At 53.0% G+C, this 22,666-nt stretch overlaps 2 protein-coding genes across 2 annotated transcripts; both read left to right on the top strand.

Moving 5' to 3' along the window:
- Positions 1–2,022: 2,022 nt before the first annotated feature.
- Positions 2,023–3,372, top strand: CUP9 (homeodomain superfamily; the record flags this gene model as incomplete). Its single annotated transcript, XM_053190005.1, has 3 exons — positions 2,023–2,163; positions 2,226–3,060; positions 3,125–3,372. The coding sequence occupies 3 exons, from the start codon at positions 2,023–2,025 to the stop codon at positions 3,370–3,372; spliced, it is 1,224 nt and encodes a 407-aa protein (XP_053052427.1).
- An 11,360-nt stretch (positions 3,373–14,732) lies between these two features.
- Positions 14,733–17,819, top strand: N0V96_008387 (uncharacterized protein; the record flags this gene model as incomplete). Its single annotated transcript, XM_065758314.1, has 5 exons — positions 14,733–14,955; positions 15,013–15,316; positions 15,394–15,610; positions 15,674–15,976; positions 16,035–17,819. 5 exons carry the CDS (start codon positions 14,733–14,735, stop codon positions 17,817–17,819), a joined length of 2,832 nt encoding a protein of 943 aa, XP_065613069.1.
- Between the last annotated feature and the right edge of the window lie 4,847 nt (positions 17,820–22,666).

Genomic DNA, 22,666 nt, shown 5'->3' with positions numbered 1-22,666 from the left:
TTCTCAAGGTTCGAGGGTGGTGGATGGAGCCGACAGGGCCTTCACTGCTCGCCCTTTATCCCTTTCATTAGACTTCATCTTTCTTTCGGTAATGCTATGGACACTCATTCATGTCAACATTGGACAGAATCTGTCGTATACTGAACCCATCTCCGGTTTACTATGTTCCCTCGCTCAACCTGCTCCGATCAGGAAATGACGGCCAGCCGGGTCAGAGACCGTTACGTACCAGAGTAGGAACCAGGCCACCAGTGCCGGCCCCCGGTCTGGTTGATGGGGGCTTATTCTTTTTTATGTCAATTGTGCAAATCTCTATGTTATTCTCACTCCTTATACAAATACTGAGGCGCCTACGGAGACGGATGTCTTGTTGACTCTAATCCGTCATAGGACCTGAGCGCGGCCAGAGCGTTACAGGCGACAATGAAGGGGCTTGGCTGGGAGGGTGAGGTAACTTGAAGCCAGCGCGCCAGTTGCATATGTGATGGCACGTTGAATAGTGTATCCGTAGTAGGTAGTCAAGTCATTGGAGTAATGCAGCGCCGTCGACTCTTGAGTAGGTAGCTGGTATCCGTAGTGTAAGGTAGGTACTGAGGTATCTCCATATCCATAATCCGCCGCCGCCGCCCGCGCCCCCCCTTCGGGCAATTTCATCTACACTACATCACAACCGTCCTGGCCCCGGGTGGGAGCCACCAGCAGCCGGGGAGCACAAGTAGACCCCTGCCCACAGACGCTACGGCTTCCCTAGTGGCTCTTTTTCGTGTCACTGTTCGAGCAGGCTAGTGCTTCTCCCATCTCTTCCACTCTTCTTCTTGTATCCTGGTCACTTTCTTTCTCGTTCAGACCCCTATCCATGCAGTCCTGCTGGCACATCCTCAAGTACCACCTCGAGCTAGCATAATCAGTCCGTTGCCCGCCAAAGGGAACGCCACCGAAGCAATCCTAGGACCAGGCCCTGACTGGGTGTGGGTACGGACGGTGTGGTCCTGCGACCCTGGTCGAGATGGGCAATCCCATCCTCCTTCTTGTTCCTCATCGACGACCTGCTTGTACCCTGATCGTCCTCTTGCCATGCCACCCTTGCCCATGCCTCGCAGCTCTGGGCTAGTTCAGGTTTAGTCTGTTCCGTCAAAACCATCCTCCCTCCCCCACATCAGCAAAGGCCTCGTTCCCAGATACATAGCAAGGCATTAAGCATCCGTGGGCTGTGCGCTTCTTCTCCCGTTCAGTCCAGTTTACTTTTGCTCTACTACGGATACCTCACAAGTCTACCTACCTACCTACTCTCAGTCAAAGTCTCCACGGTCCGATTCACAAGAACCTACTAGTTGGGGGCTCTTTCGTCTGAGGCTGGTTCGTGTCAGTTTCAGTGTGCTCAAATCACCGTCTTAATTTGTCCAATTTGGCCCGTCGCCGGGTCCTCCTCCTCCTCCTCCTCGACACTTCTCTCCCATTTCCTATTTTGGCACCACATCTGTGCACCGCTGCCCGTTAATCTTCCTGCACAAGACCTCCTCCCAAGCTCCAAGATATACAAAAGGACTGCCATCCCACCTTGCATCTACCTCTAGCATCACCGATCATCATCCCATTCGAGCTGCTTGTTGATTCACGGCTGGGACCACTTGACTATCACATCAGCATATTTTTATTGCTTCTACTTCTTCACGCCTCTGTCTGTCGTTGACGAGCAATACCAATACTACAACTACTATTCGACTCCGCCGCCGAACAAGCTTCATCAAGCAAAATATAACAAGCAATCGTTTCCCGACGTACCACTTTCACAAAAAAAAAAAACGAACTTTCCTGGCTGGACCGTATTAGGTACAGCTTACTCGCATACCTTTCTCCACATAAGAACCTGGGCTGATCAGCAGCAGTCCTTAAATCCGCCGTGCGGCTTCATCATTCGAGTCCGCCAATCTTCTTCTTAACCCACAGGATCGAGCACCCAAAGTGTCTCGTCCGCAACGGTCGTGTCTACAAGACTTTCATTCTCAAAGAGAACAGCACAAGATGTCTATGCTCGCCATGGCTGCTCCGTCCCCCCATTCAGCATTCAAGAACTACCCCTGGGATGGCGGCAGGTCTTCCTCAGACTACTCCTCGCGCCCTCGTACTGAGCCCGAGAGAATAGCCTTGCCATCAATTCGTCAGGTATGACGATACTTGCCTCCCACAGAGGCCTTCGAACGAACAAACAACTGACAAGTATACAGGCCATCCCAGAACTCCACCTTCGCCTGCAACCCCAGGAGGCATCAACCACCAGAACCACCTCTTCCAACACCTCGCCAACAGTAGGATATGCCGGTGTCATGACGCCTCCCGAGTACGTTCACTCGCCAAACTCGAACAAGAGGAGGAGACTCTCAATCGACGAGGAGCAGGAGAGCGAGAGAGTCAGCCGTGTCCCCAGGCTGTACGAGTCACCTGCCCGCATCCCTCAACGCCAGATTTCCCCGCCAGTCCATTCCCGCGCTGCCACTGAGAGCTGGACTGGATCCGCAAGGACGAGCCCTTACATGTCTTCATCTGGCATGCCTTCCATGAGATCCCCCGCCATGGAGGTTAACGAGCGTCTCGAATCCCGCCCAACACTTCCCAGCCTTCCGCCCATGAACTTCGAGCGGGAATCAATCCCCATGCAACGTGTGCGCGGCCACTCCCAAGACGAGTTCCAGCCCATCCGCCCTTCCATGGCCATGTCTTCAGGACCCATGATGGAGGCCGCTCCTTCATACCGCCCCAGCGGATACGCCTATGGATATCACCACCCCAGCCGAGTCCAATCTCTTTCCCTCGGCTCCATTCACCCCTTCGACCGCACACCATTCTCAGCCACCGGCTATGGTCATTACCCTGAGTTCATGCGCATCGGAGAGCTTGGTGCCATGGGAATGCACGGTGACAGCAAGCAACGCAAGCGCCGTGGCAACCTGCCAAAGGAGACGACTGACAAGCTGCGTGCTTGGTTCGTCGCCCACCTGCACCACCCCTACCCCACGGAGGACGAGAAGCAGGAGCTCATGCGTCAGACCGGTCTGCAGATGAGTAAGTTTACACTTTCAGAACCCGTTAGGTGTGGGACCAAAAACGCTAATCTTTTTGCCTCTAGACCAGATCTCCAACTGGTTCATCAACGCGCGGCGCCGTCAGCTTCCCACCATGATCAGCAACGCCCGTGCAGAGTCCGACGCCATGTCCAGCCGCAGCGGCGAGAGCAAGATCCTCCCGTCGACAGAGCGCAGCGAGTACGACGACGGCAAGCGCAACAGCGTCCCCCTCAGCGATGGCGAGGCCTTTGACGAGGACATGGACCTGAAGCAACGGCGCTCTGCCCACATCAAGAGGGGGAGCATTTAGAAGATAACGCCTCTTGAATCATCTGAGACAAAGAAACAAAAAACGTCAAACCCAAAAAAATACTATCAACGCCTAAGACAAAGGGCGACCTCCTGCGACTCAAGAATTCTTTCATCACTATACCAGACGCGCGCTTCATTCTATCTCATCATCATTAACGACGGACCACGACCGCAAAAGACCCAATCACAACAAAATTCGGCAAAATCAGGGGCAAATTTATAATATTTATGAGCTTTGTATAAAAAACAATACCAACAGGAGTTGATGGGATCAAGTCCCTCCTCCTGGAAAGCACCCTTTTCTACGTCGGCTGTATCTATGGGGATAATGTATTCTTACACAACACACAAGAAAAGGCGACTGGGTGTTTTACATCACACCACACACAAATGGGACATATGGGGGCAGGATTTGGAAGGGGGCTAGGCGGGAAATCGGATGGGCTGGTCGGGCAGACAAATATGCATAACAAGTTTTTTGTTTTTTTTTTGGACAACTGTTTTATTTTTTTCACAATAGGGGTGGGAGGTGTTTCATGGGCTAGGCAAAGGGGTGAATCGTTTTATTTTCTCTTTCTCTTCAACCCAAAGAGCCAAACCAGAGGCTTGAGCTTCTCTTCATCACAGGATACGTAGAACGATATCATTGTAACAAATTCTGTTTATCTTACTGTCAACGAACCTACACATAAGAAGGATGTCATTCTATTGTATATAGTACCAAAACATTTCAAGACCTCATTTTCTGATTCATACCTCAAAACATATTGCTGTGCCCAAGCACTCAGAAAGATTGACATTTTTTTTCCCTTCGGTATTTCTGCATAGTCCACTTGGTGAACCCAACAGCCCGGCACCATAGGAAAAGCAAGACAGCCCTGCCTCGGAGTAAAAGGGAGGTGGTGTGTCAGTGTCTGATGCGTGTGTTTCTTGACAGTGACAGACAAACATTGTTCCCTTCTGTCACATCCCTCTTTGGTAGAACAGTTTCGTTCAAAACAAACAAACAAGCCGGCAGAGGCTTGCAAGTCCACGGGCCTCTTTTCTCGTTCTTCAGCTGAACGGAAGTCAAGAGATGGTGAAGAATCCAAGCGCAATGTTTACATTTTCTCACGCAGACCCAATCGGACACAACAAACATAGTCATCACTAAAACTACAGGTTTCTACGACTAAACAACCACATCAAAGAATTCAAGAGGTTGGGCTGAGAGGTACGTATGTCTGTGTATGTGCATGTGCATGTGTGCAGGCGTGTATGTGTGTGTTCGAGCATCAAGCAACAAGAAACATGAAAGGTCTGTGTGGTTTCCCGGTTCCTGGATGACAAGTCAAACCAAAAAACCTCATTGCACTCCCCATGCACACCCCTCCTTACCATTACCTTACGAAGGGCTGGCTGGCTATATGCCGTGGTATTCCGACAACGTCACACGCAAGGTGTTGGGTCCTTTCCTTGCTCTCCACATCCAACCAACGCCGCGTACTTTCACCGTGCTCATCACCTTGCCTTAGTCGAGGGCTGAAGGAGGAGGAGGAGGGCTGGTAAGGCCCCCCCTCCAGGGCTGCGTGTGTGCAAGTGAGTGTGCGTGTGTGCGTAATGCGTTTTGCGTATCGCTGTGCATTTGCGTTCACCCGTGCGAGTTGTTGCTGATGAACATGGAGAACTTGGAGAGGCGTGTAAGAAGAGGGCGGGCGACCCGAGATTCTGGGGCGAGAGGCTCTTAGTCCCGCGGAAAAGGCCCGTCCGTTTTACCGCTTTGCCCCCTTCAAACTACCTGCTTCCCGCCTTTTTGCCGGTGCCGTTGGGACCAAGATGTCGTTGATATCGTTATTCTGTGCGCGGCGGATGAACACTTCTCTTCAGAGACTTACGGTCAAGGTCGATGGGCGGACTACTGCAGTCGCCTCTTCCCTCATTCTCAATCTCTGTGATTTTCCCGCCGTCACCGCCGCTTGGCCTCCTTTTTTGTTTTCTCCGGTTGCTCCGTCATTACACACGGATTCTGCAGCGGGCGGGCCCTTCTTTCCGAGGGGGGCTGATGGTTGATGATAGTCGTCACGCAAAAAAAGGCGGGATGGAGACAAGATCAGACACTGTAAACGCACGTGTGTGTTGACAAACCATTACAACAATTCTCCGAGATTGATAGAGAGCGGCCGCCCTCTTGGTGTTAAATAAATTGTTAAGCTGACCGAGTTTCTTCAACAACGGCCACCATCTCTTTCTCTAGTGTCCCTCTTAGAGCTTTTTTTTGGTGCCGGGCTAATTAATGTCTGCTTGCTAATTTACTAGTCTGATGTTGTAGTTCGTCATTGGGACCCCCCCCTCCTCCCTTTGGAATTATCCCGCCATTTCGTTGTGACAACAAGTCCGCCTCTTTTCCAACGAGATTAGTTTGTGTGGAGAATGTCCAAAACTTCTGCAAGCAAATACATCACATTAGGTGGTTCATGTGGGCAGCAGAATAGGAGAACATTTGGAGTTAATTGAAGAGGCACTGGAGGATGAGCTGAAAGAGGCAGGCTACTGTATGCTCTAATGTGAGGTGATGCGTGTGTTGGGTGGTTTTTTTGTGTGTGTACATGTAGGTCTACTATGTTGTACATGGCTGGCAGCGTTTAGTCGTGAAACGTGAAACCTCTCACACACAGTCATTTTCCTCAGGCTCTGGAGCTCTCTCTCTCTCCTCTCCCACGTACAAAGGTGAAAAGAAGACTAACGCTTCATGTCAGGGCGTTACAGCTGATTCGCTGGATCCCGAAAATTGAATGGGTAACGAAAATGTAAGTATTTCCCTGCGTGCTTGTACGAGATGGGGGGGGCATCAAATCAGGCCAGGGCAATATTCTTCCTTTCTTTTTTCGGTGGTTTCACAAAGAGCGCTGCAGGCGCGGACGGATCTGGGGGTCCCTCCCTCCCGCCCCCTTCTCGAGGGAATCACGGGACTTGCGGAAAATGATAATACGAGAAAGGAGAAGTCAGAAGCGTAAAGGTAAGATGGATCAGGTACCTGCAGTTCCTGAGTAACCCACACCGAAAGTAAGGATACTGTGGCGTAATCGTTCATCAAGAAAACGAGGCCAGCTGCAGTCTCCGGACCCCAACAACGCACACTCGCACACACACACACGCAATGACATTGACATAATGGAGCAAACACCGAAAAGGCGGACTGGGCTAAATGTTTAGAAACCTCCCTCCTCGGCCGGCCTTACGGAGTACATGCACCACACTCACTCACTCACTCACTCACACTTTCACACCACAATATCCGGTATGGATGCTCTACTCCACAGGAACTAGACACGTCCCCTACCTTAGTTCACCCATGGCCCGCCGTCCGCCCGTCACACTTCACAGAGGCACACCTTGGGAAGTTCAAGTTGAGTGCGACCCTTCTTTTTTTTCCTTGGGTGGCAGGCCTCGCCGTCCTTCGCGCTACCTTTACCTTACGGGCCTGGCTCATGGGAACGTCGGCGAGCTGTAGTAGCCACGCAGACGCACGCCAACGGCGCAACCTCTTTGCACAGGTGAGATGGGTACCACCACTACTACCATCCTTCTTGAGGTGCTCTGCGAGGAAGTGGGTTGCATATTCGGACAGTAGGCCAACGCCTCCCGATCTCGATAATGGGAGCTGCAGATCTCCTCGACCACCTTACTTACGTCCTACCCTCTAAGTCCCACCCTCTAAGTCCCTGCGTACGTACAGCAGCACTGTCGTTCTATCCCGCCCTTCCCATTGTCTTTGGGGGGGGTTCCTTTTTTTTCTCTTTTTCTGCCCATACTCGGAAGGGGGGCCCTCAATGTAAGGTGCTTGCACGAGAACCCCAGTGTACTTTGACAATGGGGCGGAACATTTGGCATGTCACTACTTTACTGATGATGCCTTGCAGTTTTCTTTCTCACCCTTCATGCCATGCGGGTGTCTAACCTTGCTGCTCTCCTGACTTGTCCTCAGACTTGCCGCTGCTACATGCAAGCTGCAGATGCATGACCCGTGGATTGTTGGGGCTCTTTGCCAATTACTCTTTCCGCAGGTGGTTGAGATAAACCTCCTTTTCCTGTCTCTGTCTCTCACATCTTGGCAGACGCAAACCTTCATTAATTCCCGGTACAAAAAAAAAAAAAGCAAAGAACCATAATGGCAGGTAGACACGGACATGGATCGCTAGTCCACGTTGCCCGTGTCAAGGCCGAAAGTGATCGACTGCCGGTGTCAGGATACCTCCTCGAAGGCCCCTTGACTGGACGTGACAGAAGAACCCAAGACAGCTGGATAGGGGGGGTAATAGAACTGGTCGGAGCCATTAGCATGGTCATCCGATGAAGTAACCTTGGTCTTGCTGAGACGTTGACGTGAAGGGGGAAGCAAGTCAGTCCTTCCAAGGGGGGTCAAGTTTGATAGGTACATGGCAACAAACACCACGCCATAAGCTCGACCTCGACAATCACCCAACCAGAGGGCCTTTACTACGTTTCCGCACCATTTCCCCCTCTCATATCGTGTGCTCTTGGGGAGTTGGGCATGCCGAAAGTCAGATTAACATCTGCCAGTGTGCTACGGTAAAATCCTGACAAGTGACTGGGCCCGATGCAAGGTGCGGCAGGTGTCCAAAGGTTGGATGAGGGCGAACCAGAGTGGGAAGCGAGACTCGTCGTGGTTGCGATGTCACTGGGCCTCGCGTCCCATGCACAAGCGTCGTAGCTTTGTGTGAGATGACAGCCAGTCGCAACGGCCACTGGACGAAGAGGGGGGGGAGGGTGTGCAGATTCACAACGTGTAGACTGCAGCACAACACAAGACGAGACCCAGGAAAGGCCACCGTCGACAGGGAACAGGGCTCGCACGTCCGGTTGCTTCAAGCCGGGCCAAGAACGGCCGGCGCTCAGAAGGGATGTCAGTTGCCCACCCTCAGGCACGGGACATGAGACTTGGGGTGGAAGGTTGGCGAGTCAAACTCCACCTTTTGGTACGGCTGTTGCTGTTACAATGTTAATAGAGCTTGAGGCGGCAGGAAGCTATCATGGATGTCAGCAACGAGGCCAAGCTCAGCCCGTCAATGAACGTGAGGGTGGGAAAGCGCCCAAAGTGGGCGTGGGCTTGCCATGTCAGCATGGCTAGGGTCGTAGGGCCTGTTATTGCAGCATAGAATAGGAAGGCGGAATGATATTAGGATGGGAAGGCGTAGATCCATCATCCAAGGGTGTGTGACTTTTTCGTTTGTTCGGCACTTTTTGTTTTTGGCGGAGCTGGGAGTCGTTAGATGAAAACGACCATGTCCGGAATCGAAGCGTGATGCCTATGGAGATGTGGGAGAACCTGGAAGCCCTGGATGGATGGTAACATGCCATATCGCCACTTGAGATGCATCATTAGAGGGCATGGCCATGGTAGACCGGGGAGCACAGTGAGGGGAGAGGTTCAAACGACGTTGGCGCGATGGAGAAATGGCGGGCGGGTCTACAATCTGTAGCGGGTCCACGGAGATCAGCGGATCTACATTGGACAACGACGACCACGGTGCCACAGTATTATCGTACTCCGTACAGACATAGAACGAACACAGGGATTTGCGCGATGACGAGGAATTGGGATGAAGACAAGCCATAGCGGCCGGATGTATCATGTATCCGTAGGGGGGATGCCAGTTGGTGATGCCTAGGCCCTGTCGACGAAAGCAATTCCGTTTCCAGGATAGCAGATCGGGGCTATGTGGATGGGCGTGTTGAGCATGCAATTTCATGGCGTAGTGTATAATTTGCAGGCCAACAATTAGATGGAACTTGGAAGGTTGATGCTCATCTTGGTGGGGGATTGTGTTCGATACGTGTCAAGGCGAATGGCTGTTTGGGATTGGCGGGAGGTATCGAGACTCATTCGAAAGGGTCCAAGGTGCGGATGTCGGGAGTGTTTCGAGGGCATTCAAGGGTCGATAGACTGTGGCGCCAGGAGCGTTAGTTTCGTGCTCTGCTCGCTCTTTGGCGTTTGTGGCTTGTCTGTTGGTCGGCCAGACTCGCATGGCAAGGCCGATGGGGCGCATCTGGAAAGGGTAGAAGGAGGGCGTCTTTGTCTCAGGGCGTTCCTTTGACGGATTCAAGGTGTTCCATGAAGTCGGTTTGCTTCTTGAGGATGCTTAGCGGATAGCCGCGGCCGTGTTGGCGCTTTGAGAAGTTCTGCAGCAACAAGTAGTCGAGCACAGTCGCCGCGCCCCCATGTTTCGAATACTTCTGCTGGGGATCTCCAGGAATGCTTCTCCTGCGCATCCGTGGGCCAAGACGTGTCAGGGTATGGAATCCCTTGAGCAGGTACCACTTGATGATTTGAATTTCTTCGGCCCCCTTTGTTTTCGGAAACGTAGCAAAGTACTGGGCCGGTTCGGGAACGAGGTGTCTCCTGTCAGAGCCATCGTGCAGCGGGCAGAGAGAGGGCCGAGGAGTGGTGGGTGCCGCTCAATCATTGATGATTGACCAAAAGTGCCTTGACGTGCCGGGAATGGCCTGGTTCAAGAGGATTACCAGCGATGACTCGCCGGAAGAGGAGGCCGTTGAGGATGTAACTCTGTGATGTGTGTAAAGTATCTTTCTTCTCTTTCGCGGCAAGTCGATTTCCAAGAAGCGCATACTCCGTACACTAAGGATACAGAGTAGTAGGAAGCGTGATTATGAAGAATGGACGGGAATGCAAGATTGTGAGTGGAGGATTGACGTCCACGTTGGAGATTGAAGATGGCTTGTGCCCCACAACCTAACTCTAGAGGTACGAAGTACTTCGTAACTCACCAAGCTCACCAAGCCCAAGGTACGTACACGGTATACCCTGGTCACGCGGTCCGGACCAGTAGCGACGATACGTACCGCAAGGTTCCCTGACGTTGGCGAAGTCCCGTGGGATCCACTTGAGCTTCATGTTCCTTCCTTCCTTTCCAGGCCTTACCAGAAAGGTACTTCCAATCTGGGCAAGAACAGGTGGGTCTTGGATGTATTTTTCTCAAAGAAGCCCCTGAACAACCTAAGCTCTGATCCAGCTCCATCTCTGTTAGGCCAGCCAATGAGGGTGGGAGTATTCGTAGAAGATATCGAGATACCGCGACCGTTGGGAAGTACCAGGGTCCTTCCATCCTATTCCTACAAGGTAAATAGGTATGTACCAATGGGACAACCATTTGTCTTCGTATAAGCAAGGCTTGATTCATTGATTCTACTCCAGTGATGTACGACGCTCAATCGCCATTACCAACAGTGCCATATCGCGATCATTATCCGCGATGTAGCACTGACTGGAGGGCTGCCATCCTCCAGCCTCCAGGTCCGGGCTCTAAGCGGAAGGGTAGGGGAAGGAGGGACGGGGGCCATGTGGGGAATGATCCGGTCCTGGCTGCCATAATCCCGGTGCCCCGATTTCCGCCTATCATCCGCAGCGAATGATCGCCGGGCCCCGGTCGCCATCTTGCAGCCGCCCTGGTTTGGCCCTGGTTCAATCGAGCCTGAATGCCACTCAACTTCTTGACTACTGCGTACTTACTTACTGCGTAGCAGTTTACGGATATTCCGACCCATGTTCCAAGAGATTCTGTTCCTTGACGAGAGTTTTACGATTCAAGGTGTAGCAGAGGATGAACACAACATCGTTATTCCTACGCAAAACCTACTAGGTACGAATACCTGGTCGCGAGAGACGGATATCCCACCAAACATACAAGCAATGCCCTCGTTCCAATTCCGCCATCACTTCCATCCCGACGACATCCGTGCTTTCTCGGACTATGCCCCAATAGTCCGTCCAGAGATACTTACTTACTTCACCGACTCGAGGAGTCAGGCCAAGCAAGGAAAATCTCTGCAAGTACGGAGCAGCAGTCAGGTATCCCACATAAACACTTCAGCATAGTAGGTGCAAGTGCGGGTACGTGAGCAGGATATCCTCCTCTTCTCCCTTCTCCAGGTACATGCTTGGCACTGCTCCTTGCTTGCTGCGTCATGGCCCGGGAGAACTGGTACATACGTGGCGCCTTGCACCTGCTGTCACAGAACCAACTCGTCACTGGATTACAGAGGGCCTCAGAACGAGTATTTCCTTCCTCAATCTACGTACGCATGAGGCATGCCACGCATGGCGACCCAAGGTATGTACAGATCTGGGGCTGCGGCTGCCGCCAACGTAGAGCAATGCGACCTGACGTGAGGTGCCAGTCAGTCAGACATTGGACACCCCATCTGCCAGCTTGCCAGTACATCGTCCAGACTCCAGAGGGCGCCTTGGGAGGCTTCTCGTTGCATAATTCGACACTAGAGCACCTAAATCATCCCCACTCAGCATTATGTTTTGTCACGATAATGGAGCCACACTCGGACCTTGACTCGAGGCGTAAGCCTAGATTGGCCTCTTCCCAACATCACGCAGTCTGGCTCACTGAATCCAAGTCTCCGACACATCGTTGCTGCGTGTGTGCCCCCCCCCCCCCATCGCTTATCACACTTTGCCTCCTCAAGACCAGTGTGCCCTGTGGGCTGAGAGAGCCAATCTAGCATGGCCTGGCCTGCCGAAGCCAAGGAGCGTAACTGACTTCAGAAGTTGTGAGTTGTCCCTGCCCCCCCCCGCCTCAAAACATAGTTTGCTCTGACGTCTATCCCGATTCACACCCGTCAGCCGCTTGGTTCCACTCGACTAGCAACGCACCGGGCGGTCATGCTTCCCCAGTCTAACCCACGTCGGCTCGTCTCTCATCCTCAAAGTTAGTGTTTCTTCGAAAACTGCCCTGAAGCGCAACGGCCGACGATCCCCGTTGCCTGTCTGCTCCCTTGTCGGATGCGTTCGGCTCCTCGACTCTGACTGGTTGGGACTTTCCTCCGATGCGCTGCTGCTTTGAAGGATGCACAGAACACGAGGGCGCTCAGATGACAAGTCTGAAGGGCACCACCCACTGGCAGCAAGCCAAATAGCATATTTTTGGTGAAACCACCTAACAGAGGCCACTCCAGCCCCTTTCATTCCACCCTCATGGCAATCCTTATACTTTGCTTTGATGGGGCTGGATTTACCTACGCACAGCCCTGATAACAGGGCATCGCAAAGTTTCCAAATCCATGTCGCCAATCTTCGAGAATCACTAGAGATCACGGCTTGTCTGCTGACCACGCGGCGGGAAGATCATGAAGCCTGGGCCACCGTCGATCCTGATCAGCAAGAGTCCTGCGCCAAACACCGAAAACCCCGGGTCCGTTCGGCTTGTCAATCTTAGTTGGCTTCATCTCCCGTCAAGTCTCTCGCCCGCGTATTCCTAAACTGGCCTCCCGAGAAGCCACTTGAGCGATCCTCTTAGTTCCACACAAATCACCTTCCGAAGAACTCGCGATCTGTGGTCGCTTCGGCCCCGCAGAGAGTTAGCCAAGCATCCCAGTCAGCAAGCGGTGGCGGGCAAGCGCTGCCTGCGCGAGAGACATCCTTGGCAATTCGTAGTCTATCTCAAAATCTCTTGGCCGTGTTCGTTGAATTGTTACCTCCAAACGCCGTCGTGTGTCAATTTCTCACCCGGCGTTGTGCTGACATCCAGACCACGACGATCATCAGCCTTGGGGCCAAGTCTAACAATGTCTTTGGCCATGAGGCGCTAGACCGGGATACCGTGTGCAGCTGTCAAAAGGTGGAATGTCTCGCTCGCACATTCGGCTTCTCAAAACCATTCAATGGTGCTACGTTTGGTGTCATACTCAACCGAGGGACAGTGTTGGAAGCGTGGTGGAATAGTGGGCCGTGGCGTTCGGCGCGCGTCAATCCTCCACGCTCGCCCGTGTTTTAGTTCAGCAGGAATGTGAGACTAGTGGCAATTCTCTCGGCGCGGTTTCGACTGGTAATTTCCCGACTCCGTTGCAAATCACACTCGCGGCTACGAGGAGGATGCCGTACAAGGTGTAGTAAGAAGGCCTGGCCGTCACCTTGATTCTGGCGGGCGCCATCGTCAGTGGCTGCCATTCCTCGATACGCTTCACCGATGAAGTCGCCGGATCTCCCGTCATCCTTCGAGGAACAAAGTTTCAGACCGCCGACTGTGACGAATGAGAGTAGGTGGGATCACTCGTGATCGTCCCACCAAGGTGAGAACAGTCCATCTGACCGCGACTGGCCACGAGAGACTGGTACTCAGGTATTGTAGGTATTCGCCCTCAGGCCGAATGCTATGACAGCACAATTGGGATGGCAGTCGGTGAACACCTTGACCCAGGGCCGAGAGTGCAGCAACTCTGCCCAGTCCATTGGGTATTCGTTCCTGAGGCGCCCCGGAGAATTTTAGTCTTTTGACGACGCAAACTCAAAAACTCGTCATCACCAAGATTATAGACGTTTCTTCGTCGGCTACTTTCACCTGATACCTTAGCTCTGGGGACTCTGACAAGCTTGGCTGTCGGCTCGCCATTAACTTCGGCCTTTGCTGACGGATCCAGATCATCCAGGGGAGGCGGCGATGAGCCTCCGCCGATCGTTGAACGTCCCCCGAGCTGTCCGTGGACCTGCCTAGCTGTGGTGCCACGGTCGGCCTCAGCGTTCCTGGCGAAGATCACCGGGCCAAGAGCCACCAAAAAGGGCGCTTGGCAGCGGTTAAGTGGATGGCTCGGCCGAGCCGGAGCCGGATGGGATGAGATCACCGGAAAACGTCGCCGACTTTCGGCCAGTGCGTTCGCGCGTGGAGTTTGCGGAGATCCACAAATTATCGGCTGAAGAGCGGGAAAATATCGGACTGCGTCCGGCGACGGCTCCGAAGATCTCGACGTCGTTAGGATCCTTTTTGCGCCGTTTATCAGACTTGGCACACATGATTTACAACTCACGTGGAGAGCAGCGTGCACAATTAGTCGCTAAATTTCTAGGCAGTACATTAAAGTGTCAATTTTTCAACTCTTGGTTCTTCCTGATGAGTCATCATGAAAGGCTCGTCATAGAAATCTTCAGAGCCAATTAGATTGAGGCACTAGATCCATCTCGGACATCGGACATCGGTGCAGAAACTGTCCGACTGAGCAAAGACTGGCGCCGACACACACTTGAGCACGTATCTGCCTGGTGTAGAACCTGCTCCTAATAGTGTAGCAAAGGGCCACAGAGAAACTGTGAGTTACTCTTTGGCCTTTTTTTTTGCCGCAATAGTGCTCCTCCAAAGCCCGCTCTACGTACCCGTTGTCTCTTGCGTCACGCTGCAGCCAGCCCGAGTCCGACTCTCTGCCGTCTCCTCCGAGTCGTCCTGAGTCTTGGAACCCCCCGGCGCCGCTGAGGCCCACTCCCGGCGCACACATTCTCTCTCCCTACCTTCCGTTTGCCCCCCTTTGCCGAGGTCTCGGAAGGAAATTTTGCGGCTCATCATGGATACCGACGACGGCGTACAAGCGGACCTCCCGGGCTCCGCCGCCAACGGCTCCGAGCCGCTGGCGTGTGTGACATGCCGGTCCCGAAAGCTTAAGTGTGATCGAGTGAAGCCGACATGTAGCCGCTGCTTGAAAGTAAAGGGAGAATGCGTGTATCCGGAGTCCAGAAGGAAGCCCGCCTTCAAGCGGAAGAATGTGAAGGAGCTCGAGGAGAGGCTAGGTAATGCGCTCTCTTGCAGTTCTCGCCAAAGAGCGTCTTATTAACCAACACGCACAGCTCAGGTGGAGGATCTTCTCAAAGAAGCCGCCAGCAAGGGCAATGGGGCACTGCCCTCTGAGGGTGACCTGGATAGTCGGATCAACATTGGCATGGACGACTTCCATGTCGACATTGAGACGATCATGGGCATGCAAAACGGTACCTTTGACGACGGGACCTCGGGCTTTCACACGGGAGTGAACATGAACAAGACGGCACCGTCCTCGCAACCTGAAGCACCCAGCTTTGCCAACGCCTCGGGGGAACTCATGGGGCTGGGGCTCTCAGAAGCTCTACCCCCTTTTGAGATGATGGAGGAGTTGTATGTTTGGCATCTGGCGCCCTCTCTCTCTCCTCTGCTTTCGCAATAGCCCGGGCACATCTGACTTTGAGAACCAGGAACAAGAGCTTCTTTGAGAGGCAACAGCACTTTATACCTATTATCCACCCTGGTCGGTATCTCCAGGCGTTTTACTCGGCGCCCCATAAACGTCCGCCGATGTGTCTGCAGTACGCGGTTTGGTCCATGGCCTCCAATGGGCATGAGAAGTATAGCCAGTACCACGACATTTTCTACAAACGGGCTCGACAATACGCAGATGCGGATGAGATGAGGGTGAGTTCTATGTCATAACCGCTGCTCTAAACAGGACTCACTAACGTCCGCACTAATACGTAGGGATTCGGCGAACACTTCCTCACTATCCAACACGCACAAGCGTGGGCTCTCATCGCGACGGACGAAGCGAGGTCTCTCTTCTTCACGAGAGCGGCCATGAGCTCGGCAAAGTGCGTACGACTCGTGGAGATGATGGGCCTTCACCGCATCGACGGTGATGGGCAGGAGATGGCGCCGACGCTTGCGCCGCCCACCTCGTGGGTTGACCTTGAGGAGCGGAGGAGGGCGTTTTGGGGCGCCTACTGCATCGACTGTCACGCGAGTATTGCGACTGGTTGGCCTACTCTCATTGACCCAAACGAAGTATGAACCCCTGTATAGCCTGCGCCCCTATTTGTTTTGGTGACTGACCCCACGACAGATCACTACACATCTTCCCTCGTCCGAAGAGGCCTTCAACTCGGCCCGCGAGGAAGAAACGTCGACACTACCAGAAGCGTTCCAAGGCGCCTCGTACTCGACTTTCGCAGGCGCCGTCATAATGTGCTACATCTTCAACATGCTCCTGAAGCACGTCCACTGGGAGCGGCCTAACGACAGGCCTGGGGATGTCGAGTACGGCGAGTTCTGGAAACGGCACAGGGACATTGACAACATGCTCTCGAGCGCCTTCATGTTCTTGCCGGAGCGCTTCCGCCTGCCGCAGAGCATGCGCGACCCGACATCCGTCCACACGAACCTCAACCTCCACGCCTCCGTCATCTGCCTCCACCACGCCGCGATCGACAGGATCGAGCGGAACAAGCTCCCCGAGCCGCTCAAGGCCGCCTCGGAGCTGCGGCTGCGGACGGCGGCGGAGGAGGTGGTGAGCATTATCAAGTTGACGAGCCACATGAACTCGGGCTATGTAAGTGAAAGCCACGTCCGCCTCGAACCCGGCTTCGGTAACGCTCATACGCTACAGAAAAGCCCCATGGTCGCCTTATCGCTCTACTCGGCCGCGTCGGTGTACGTCTATTCGGCGAAATGCAACATGGACACCGGCTTCTCGACGGCGGACCTGCAGAATCTAAAGTTCATCATAAACGCCATGGAGGCGATCGGAAGACGACACATCATCACGCAGGCCTTTCTCCAGCAAATATTCATGGACATCGAGCGCAACGGCCTATCCGGCGTCATCGACCTGCCCAACCTGGCACACTACAAGAACCTTTTTGGCTGGACGTCGTCCAACATCCCTCTTCTCGCCCGGACATCCATCTCGAAACACACCGAGATCCAGCCGCCCTTGCCCGGCAGACTGCCGCTCGGCAACCCAAAGGGCACCGCCTACGAGCACTACCCGATCAGGGTGCAGCACGACGGCGGCTGCAATACCCCGGTCTCCATGGGCGGCACCAACCCGATGCTCGGGCCAACGCTCGGGAAATTCGACCAGCCTATCGGGATGGGGCCGCCGTCTTCATCGGCGTCTGTTGATATGCGGGACATGGGCCCGAATAAAAGGAAGCGGACATCGGAGACGACGACGACGACAACATCGACAAAGAGCCCGGATGTGACGGGCATGGCGCAAGGGGCTGCCTTTGCTTATCCTTCGGTGCCCGTGGCCTCTGGTATCGACAGCGTTGGCGGGTTCGGGTCAGGCCTCTTACGAGGGAGCGGCATAATTGGACCAACAGCAGGAACGGCCACTTTTCCAGTCAACCTCCCGCACCGGAGTCCCGCAGCAGGACAACCGTCGCCGACTTCCGTGTTCAACAAGAGCACGCCGTCGCAGTCGACGGGCGGGAGCAGCAGTAACAACACGCCGCCTGGTCTCGGGCGCGGTAGTACGTCTTCGCCGGACGATGGGAGTGCCACGCAGAGTAACGGCGGTAGCGGCGGCGGCAGTGGGGGCGGGAACGTGAATGAGATTATCGATATTACGAGCATTCAGAACGCGATGCTAGGCGGCGGCGCTGCAGGGTCCTCTTCAACGTCGACATCGACGACGACGTGGGACTCGAGGGGCTTGCAGTATGCCCCGAGTTCGGATCCGGTCTCGTTTATGAATATGAACTTTGACTCCATCCCTCCTGGTATGGGAATCGATCCATGGACTGTGCTGGCGAACATGGATGATTTGACGTGGACTGGGGATGGAGAGGTATCAGCGGGGGCAGCTACGGGAGGGCTGAATGGGAATGTCACTACCGGGTAGGATGGAATGGAAGTGGAAGGGGGTACTTGATTCGGACACGAGGAACGGATGGGTATGATAACCGGAAATCTAGGCCTTTTGTTTTTCGTTTTCTCGGGGTTGGCTCCTGGGTACAAGGCGGAGGGAGGCGGTGGGATGGGGGTTCAATCTCTGATGATATCCAACGGGAAGGTGAGGTTTGGCGTCGCAAAGCAGGCAAAACACGCGGTAATACTGCATCTAAGTGGCGGCGTACGAGGAAGGAATGGAGGCATTTGTTTGTCTGATGAAGAAGAAGAAAAACATCACGGTTACTATGTGCGGACACGAAACGCATCTCATTTCATCACTATACCAACTCCACAAAACATCACCACTATACCAAAATAAAATACCTTGCGCAATAGCAGAAGAGTCAACACTTGACAAAAAAGCTCAGGCGTTGGTTCGAACCCTATCCCTACGAAAAACCAGCGTCCCAGTTTATTCATCACCCGTTTAACCACCAGGCTACGTGGCCCCAGCAAGCTTGCGCTGTACCGGGGAGACGCTCCTTCCTTCGAATCTGTGTCCTATGTACCCTCTGGCCGAGGTGGGAATACCGTCAGGTCCTGGTGGAATACGATTCAGATGCTTGTAGGCAGGTGCGGAGGCCTGGACCTTCCATCCCTATGCATTTATCCAAGAATCATGGCCATCAATCAGTGAGTGACATTAGGAAGCCATATCTGATATTGCCATCCTAAAAAGTCAGAAACTCAAGTGATTTAGGAGATTGACACCGTTGGGTAACGAGCGTCAGTTACGACATAGGTACCTTAGGTAGCTACAGTCAACCAGGAGTTCAGAGGCCACGCATCCTAGAGTTCTAGCTCCTCCAACGCTATTAGCTGTTTAAACGTCGTCATCTTCGACATTCCTGCGATCCCCTACGCCTTGGCTATCTCACTGCTTTTGTCTCCTTCTCTCCCTAGTCCTTTTCGTGTTCCTTGGACTTTCTTGCTCCTCCACAGCGCCTCGCTTCTCTGATATGCGGAGATGAGCTCCTGATCGCAGGAAAGTGACGGCACTTTCAAGCTCGTCAGCACTGGCTAATAACACCGTCTTGCACCAAGCTTCAGCCTTTCTGAACGACTCGTTTTCAGCGGGGATCTTAGCCAAGACGCGTGCAAAAACTCTTGTAAGGAACTCATCGCCGCACAAGTCCGTCATCGTAGGCAGTGAGAAGTTGGCCCAAGACTGGCACACGTCCCAAAAGTTGAACTTCTCTTGCACCGAACTTTCTCCGTTGGTTTTTGTAAGCGACACTCTGGCCACAGTAACATTTTCGAGCGTCTCGAAACCATCCAGCATTGCAAATAGAGTCTCCTCGTACACTTTTGGTTGTTTGAGCAAGTGCACGCGCCGTATCGTGATAAAGAACCTGAGCCAAACTGGCATCTCCCATCTTTCATTCTCGTGAAATTCGACGGCCTTTGCGCTTGGGTTTGCTCCATGTTCGAGCAGCGTAAGCAGAATGCGATTTTCTGCCAAGGCGAGCAAGTCATCATCTTTTTGCCATGATTGCGTACCCGGCCCAACGGTGGGGTTACCCTCTTCTTCGCGACGGCAGAACGAAAATTCCAAGGACTTTGAAAGCGATATTTTTCTGTTAGTCCCGTGCCGAAGCTGTTGGGGTTATAGCCGCTCTCCAGCAGCTTTGATCTTGCGTTCTTTCTGCGAAAAGTGCTCGGAGCAGGGTTGACAAGAATCGATGTCGCGATCCTGTTATGTAATACCTACGAAGATAGCATCATTTCTCCTCCTCAAGAACCAAAGTAATAAAGGCCCAAGCCAAACCATTTGGCATTCCATATCGTGTCCTCATCAAAACCTCTGCATCTCATCACACACCATCACACCGAAACCTCCTTCCCTCATCCTTTCTCTACCAACCCGGCCAAGTTGCCCCAAGACATCTCACCGAGTACGGAGCACCTTAACCTACATCACCAACGAGCCCCTTGCAACCCCACCAACAACCCAATCGTAATCATCGCCCGGTATCAGTACTACATGAACAGAGACTTCCTCCGTTCTCAAACCAACTCCCGGAACTGTCGACACCTGGCTCCAACAGCATCCTTCGCAGTCACCTTGCATTCGCAAGGCGTCTGCCGCGGCGCCCCCTCGCCGCGTGGGATGCCCAGCCCACCATCCTTCACCCAAACCCCTGCTCGTGAGGCTGACGGGTGTCCTCGCCCCCACCCAACCCCTCCCTCTAGTTCCAGGGCGCAAGACCGTGACAGGAGGTAAACCCTTTCCTGAGTTTCTCTTCCTGCTCTAGATACCCGGCTCCGGACCCCCGCGTGGGTCCGCGTACATGTACCGGGTGACGCCGCTTTACTTGTAGCTGCGATAGATGTCAATTGTTACGTGATCGCCGTGTCTGCTACCAGGGGAAACTCGACAGCTGTAGGGAATGTGTGACCAGAGAGACATGGGAAACAGCAGCCTTACCGTAGAAGATCTTGTCGTGTACAGTGTGGGCACCCTTCAACGTGTATAGCTGGTCAGTGTATTTTGGGCGGGAAATATCAGGAAATTCTGGCAGGAAACATGTTTGTTTATTGAGTAGACTGTGGATCTCTTCTAGGTATCGGGTGAGACTGACTGAACCTCATGTAGAAATAGCCCTGACTTCGACGGCTATCGTGGTTGGGGAGGGGGCGGGGGCTCTCCTTGTCTTTTCCTTCTTCTTAGGTTTTTTTTCTTTCGTTCGAAGGGGAGAGGCCGTGAGCCGTGTGGTGATACTGCTAATTTCTAAGACGTATTCTCTCAGTACTTTATGATACAGGAGACAGTACAGCCAGTCACTACATGTGTCTCATAGGGCAACTCAGCACTCGTAGAATAATTACTATGTGTTTCCCAAGTCGACTGGGTAGCTAATTTGATGAAACTTCGTATTTTGAGTGACTGACGCTATTTAAACTGCCTGATAGTCTGAAGTAACTCTGTCAGGGTCTTGTGGATGCGAGGAGTGAATTTGAAGAAGCTGTGGTCCATTGACCGCCGCGGTGTTCAGGCTGCCTCTGCCAGGTCTGACTGACGCGTAGATGGATTTGAAGCATGCAAATCGACCACGTCAAAGGGCTGCCACCATATGGCCCTCTTCACCTCTAATCTTCCTTCGTAAGTTTCTCCTTCAAGCTATCTTCCTTCTCGATCGAGGCCCATTCTATTTTCCACGGGCCGCCATCTTCTTTTATGAAAACGACTTCATACGTCGGCTCCCCGTGAATCGTGTTGGTTGGAGCCGCCTGGGGTAAATTGTTATGGGGCGGGTTTGGGTCAATCTTGACGTCTTGGAGTCGACTTCGTGCCCAGATTCTACCACCCTCACCAAATAATACACTCATCCGTTCCAAGATGCAATCTCTTGTCACTGTAGAACCATTGAGGGGGATGTATTCTAGTCGAAGACATGGTTGTCCGTTTCTCCTTATCGGGGGCTCGGGTTTGAGGATCATGATTTTGTACGCCGGGTCTCCGGAACTAAAACTATAGACGCCACAGAACTCCTTCGGATTGATTCCGACGACTTCGTTTGTTTCCGCGGTCCTTGAGACACCTGAAACTCCACTCTTGGTAGGAACGGGCATATTGGCAAAGGTGTGAAGATTTGAGTGAATATTTAATGAAATGGGTGTGAGTTGAGGTATGTTGTTGTTATTGCCGTCGAGACTTCAGTAGATGGAGAGCCTTACGATCGCGTTTATATAGAAAATTTCTCCATATGCTACTTTGGGACTTAGGATCTATCTCAAAGAAAGTCATTAATGCGCAGAAGGGGCGTTTGCCGCACGGGAGTGAAAATCGGTAATGCGGTAAACATCTGCTTCGTGTCAAAAGGTCTGTCGTTGTGGAACTGCAATCGTATTTACTGAGTAACACGGGCGGCCACTGCTATCCAGTGAGTATTGCCAATGACACTTCCGAACAAAGATAGAAATATCGTGGGTATGTCTCGTAGGTAAGTACCTCAGTTGGTGTCAACCGCCCTCGCTAAGGATCGCTAAATGAAGAATTATAATGAAAGGAAACAATACTTTTGTTCTAGAATATGAACAACCTCCACTATTTCCCTGATTATTAAGAGCTTGAGAACATGACTGCAAGAAGATCTTTCATGGGGTCGCCGCAATCTTGTTTCACGAAGCTATCTACCGGCACAAGCTGTTCAGCGATTCAAGTCTCAAGAAAGAAAAACCTTCAGGAGTCAGAAAGCACCCCTGAAAACCGATTGCACCGCTGTCAAATGTCACTGTTCGTGGAGCCCTTCTGGATAACCTGCTGAAGGAATAAAGACGCGAGATCATTAATGCATAGTTCAGGGATAAGTACGATCGATGATGGTCGTCTGATGACTTTGGGCAGGGTGAATTAATTTATCTCGTGAGGCCCAAAGGCACTGGAGACGAAGCGGTGCCACATAAACGCCAACACCAAGCCAGACCAGTCTCTTGCAATACTGAAAGTACTCTAAGATATTTTGTGCGATTCTACTGACTCTATAGTTACATTGAAATACGCTGCACCTTATGTCGCCATCATCGAGTTAGCGACTGACGTTCAGATTGCCTGACTTTAGGTCGTGAGAAAGAGGGATGGAGGGGTAAGGGGTGGGGAACTGCCTTAGGTAGTATCGGATTCACCCCGCATAAGTGGGTACTGGAACGGAGGATGGCAGCTACGACCCGAACTCCGGCAACCCGGGGGTGCATGTCCCAGCCATTCTGAAAGGTGCCGCAACGGCTTCGGTGGACATGGGTCAGGTCGCTGGTACCCAGGGTCTGGCCGGTTGCGGGCCCGGAGCCGTCGGCCTC

Source organism: Colletotrichum fioriniae (assembly GCF_027942845.1).
Source record: "Colletotrichum fioriniae strain IMI 355084 chromosome Unknown scaffold_10, whole genome shotgun sequence".
Taxonomy (NCBI): Eukaryota; Fungi; Ascomycota; class Sordariomycetes; order Glomerellales; family Glomerellaceae; genus Colletotrichum; species Colletotrichum fioriniae.
Note: the sequence above shows the minus strand (reverse complement) of the source record. Positions and strands in the feature narration are given on the sequence as shown.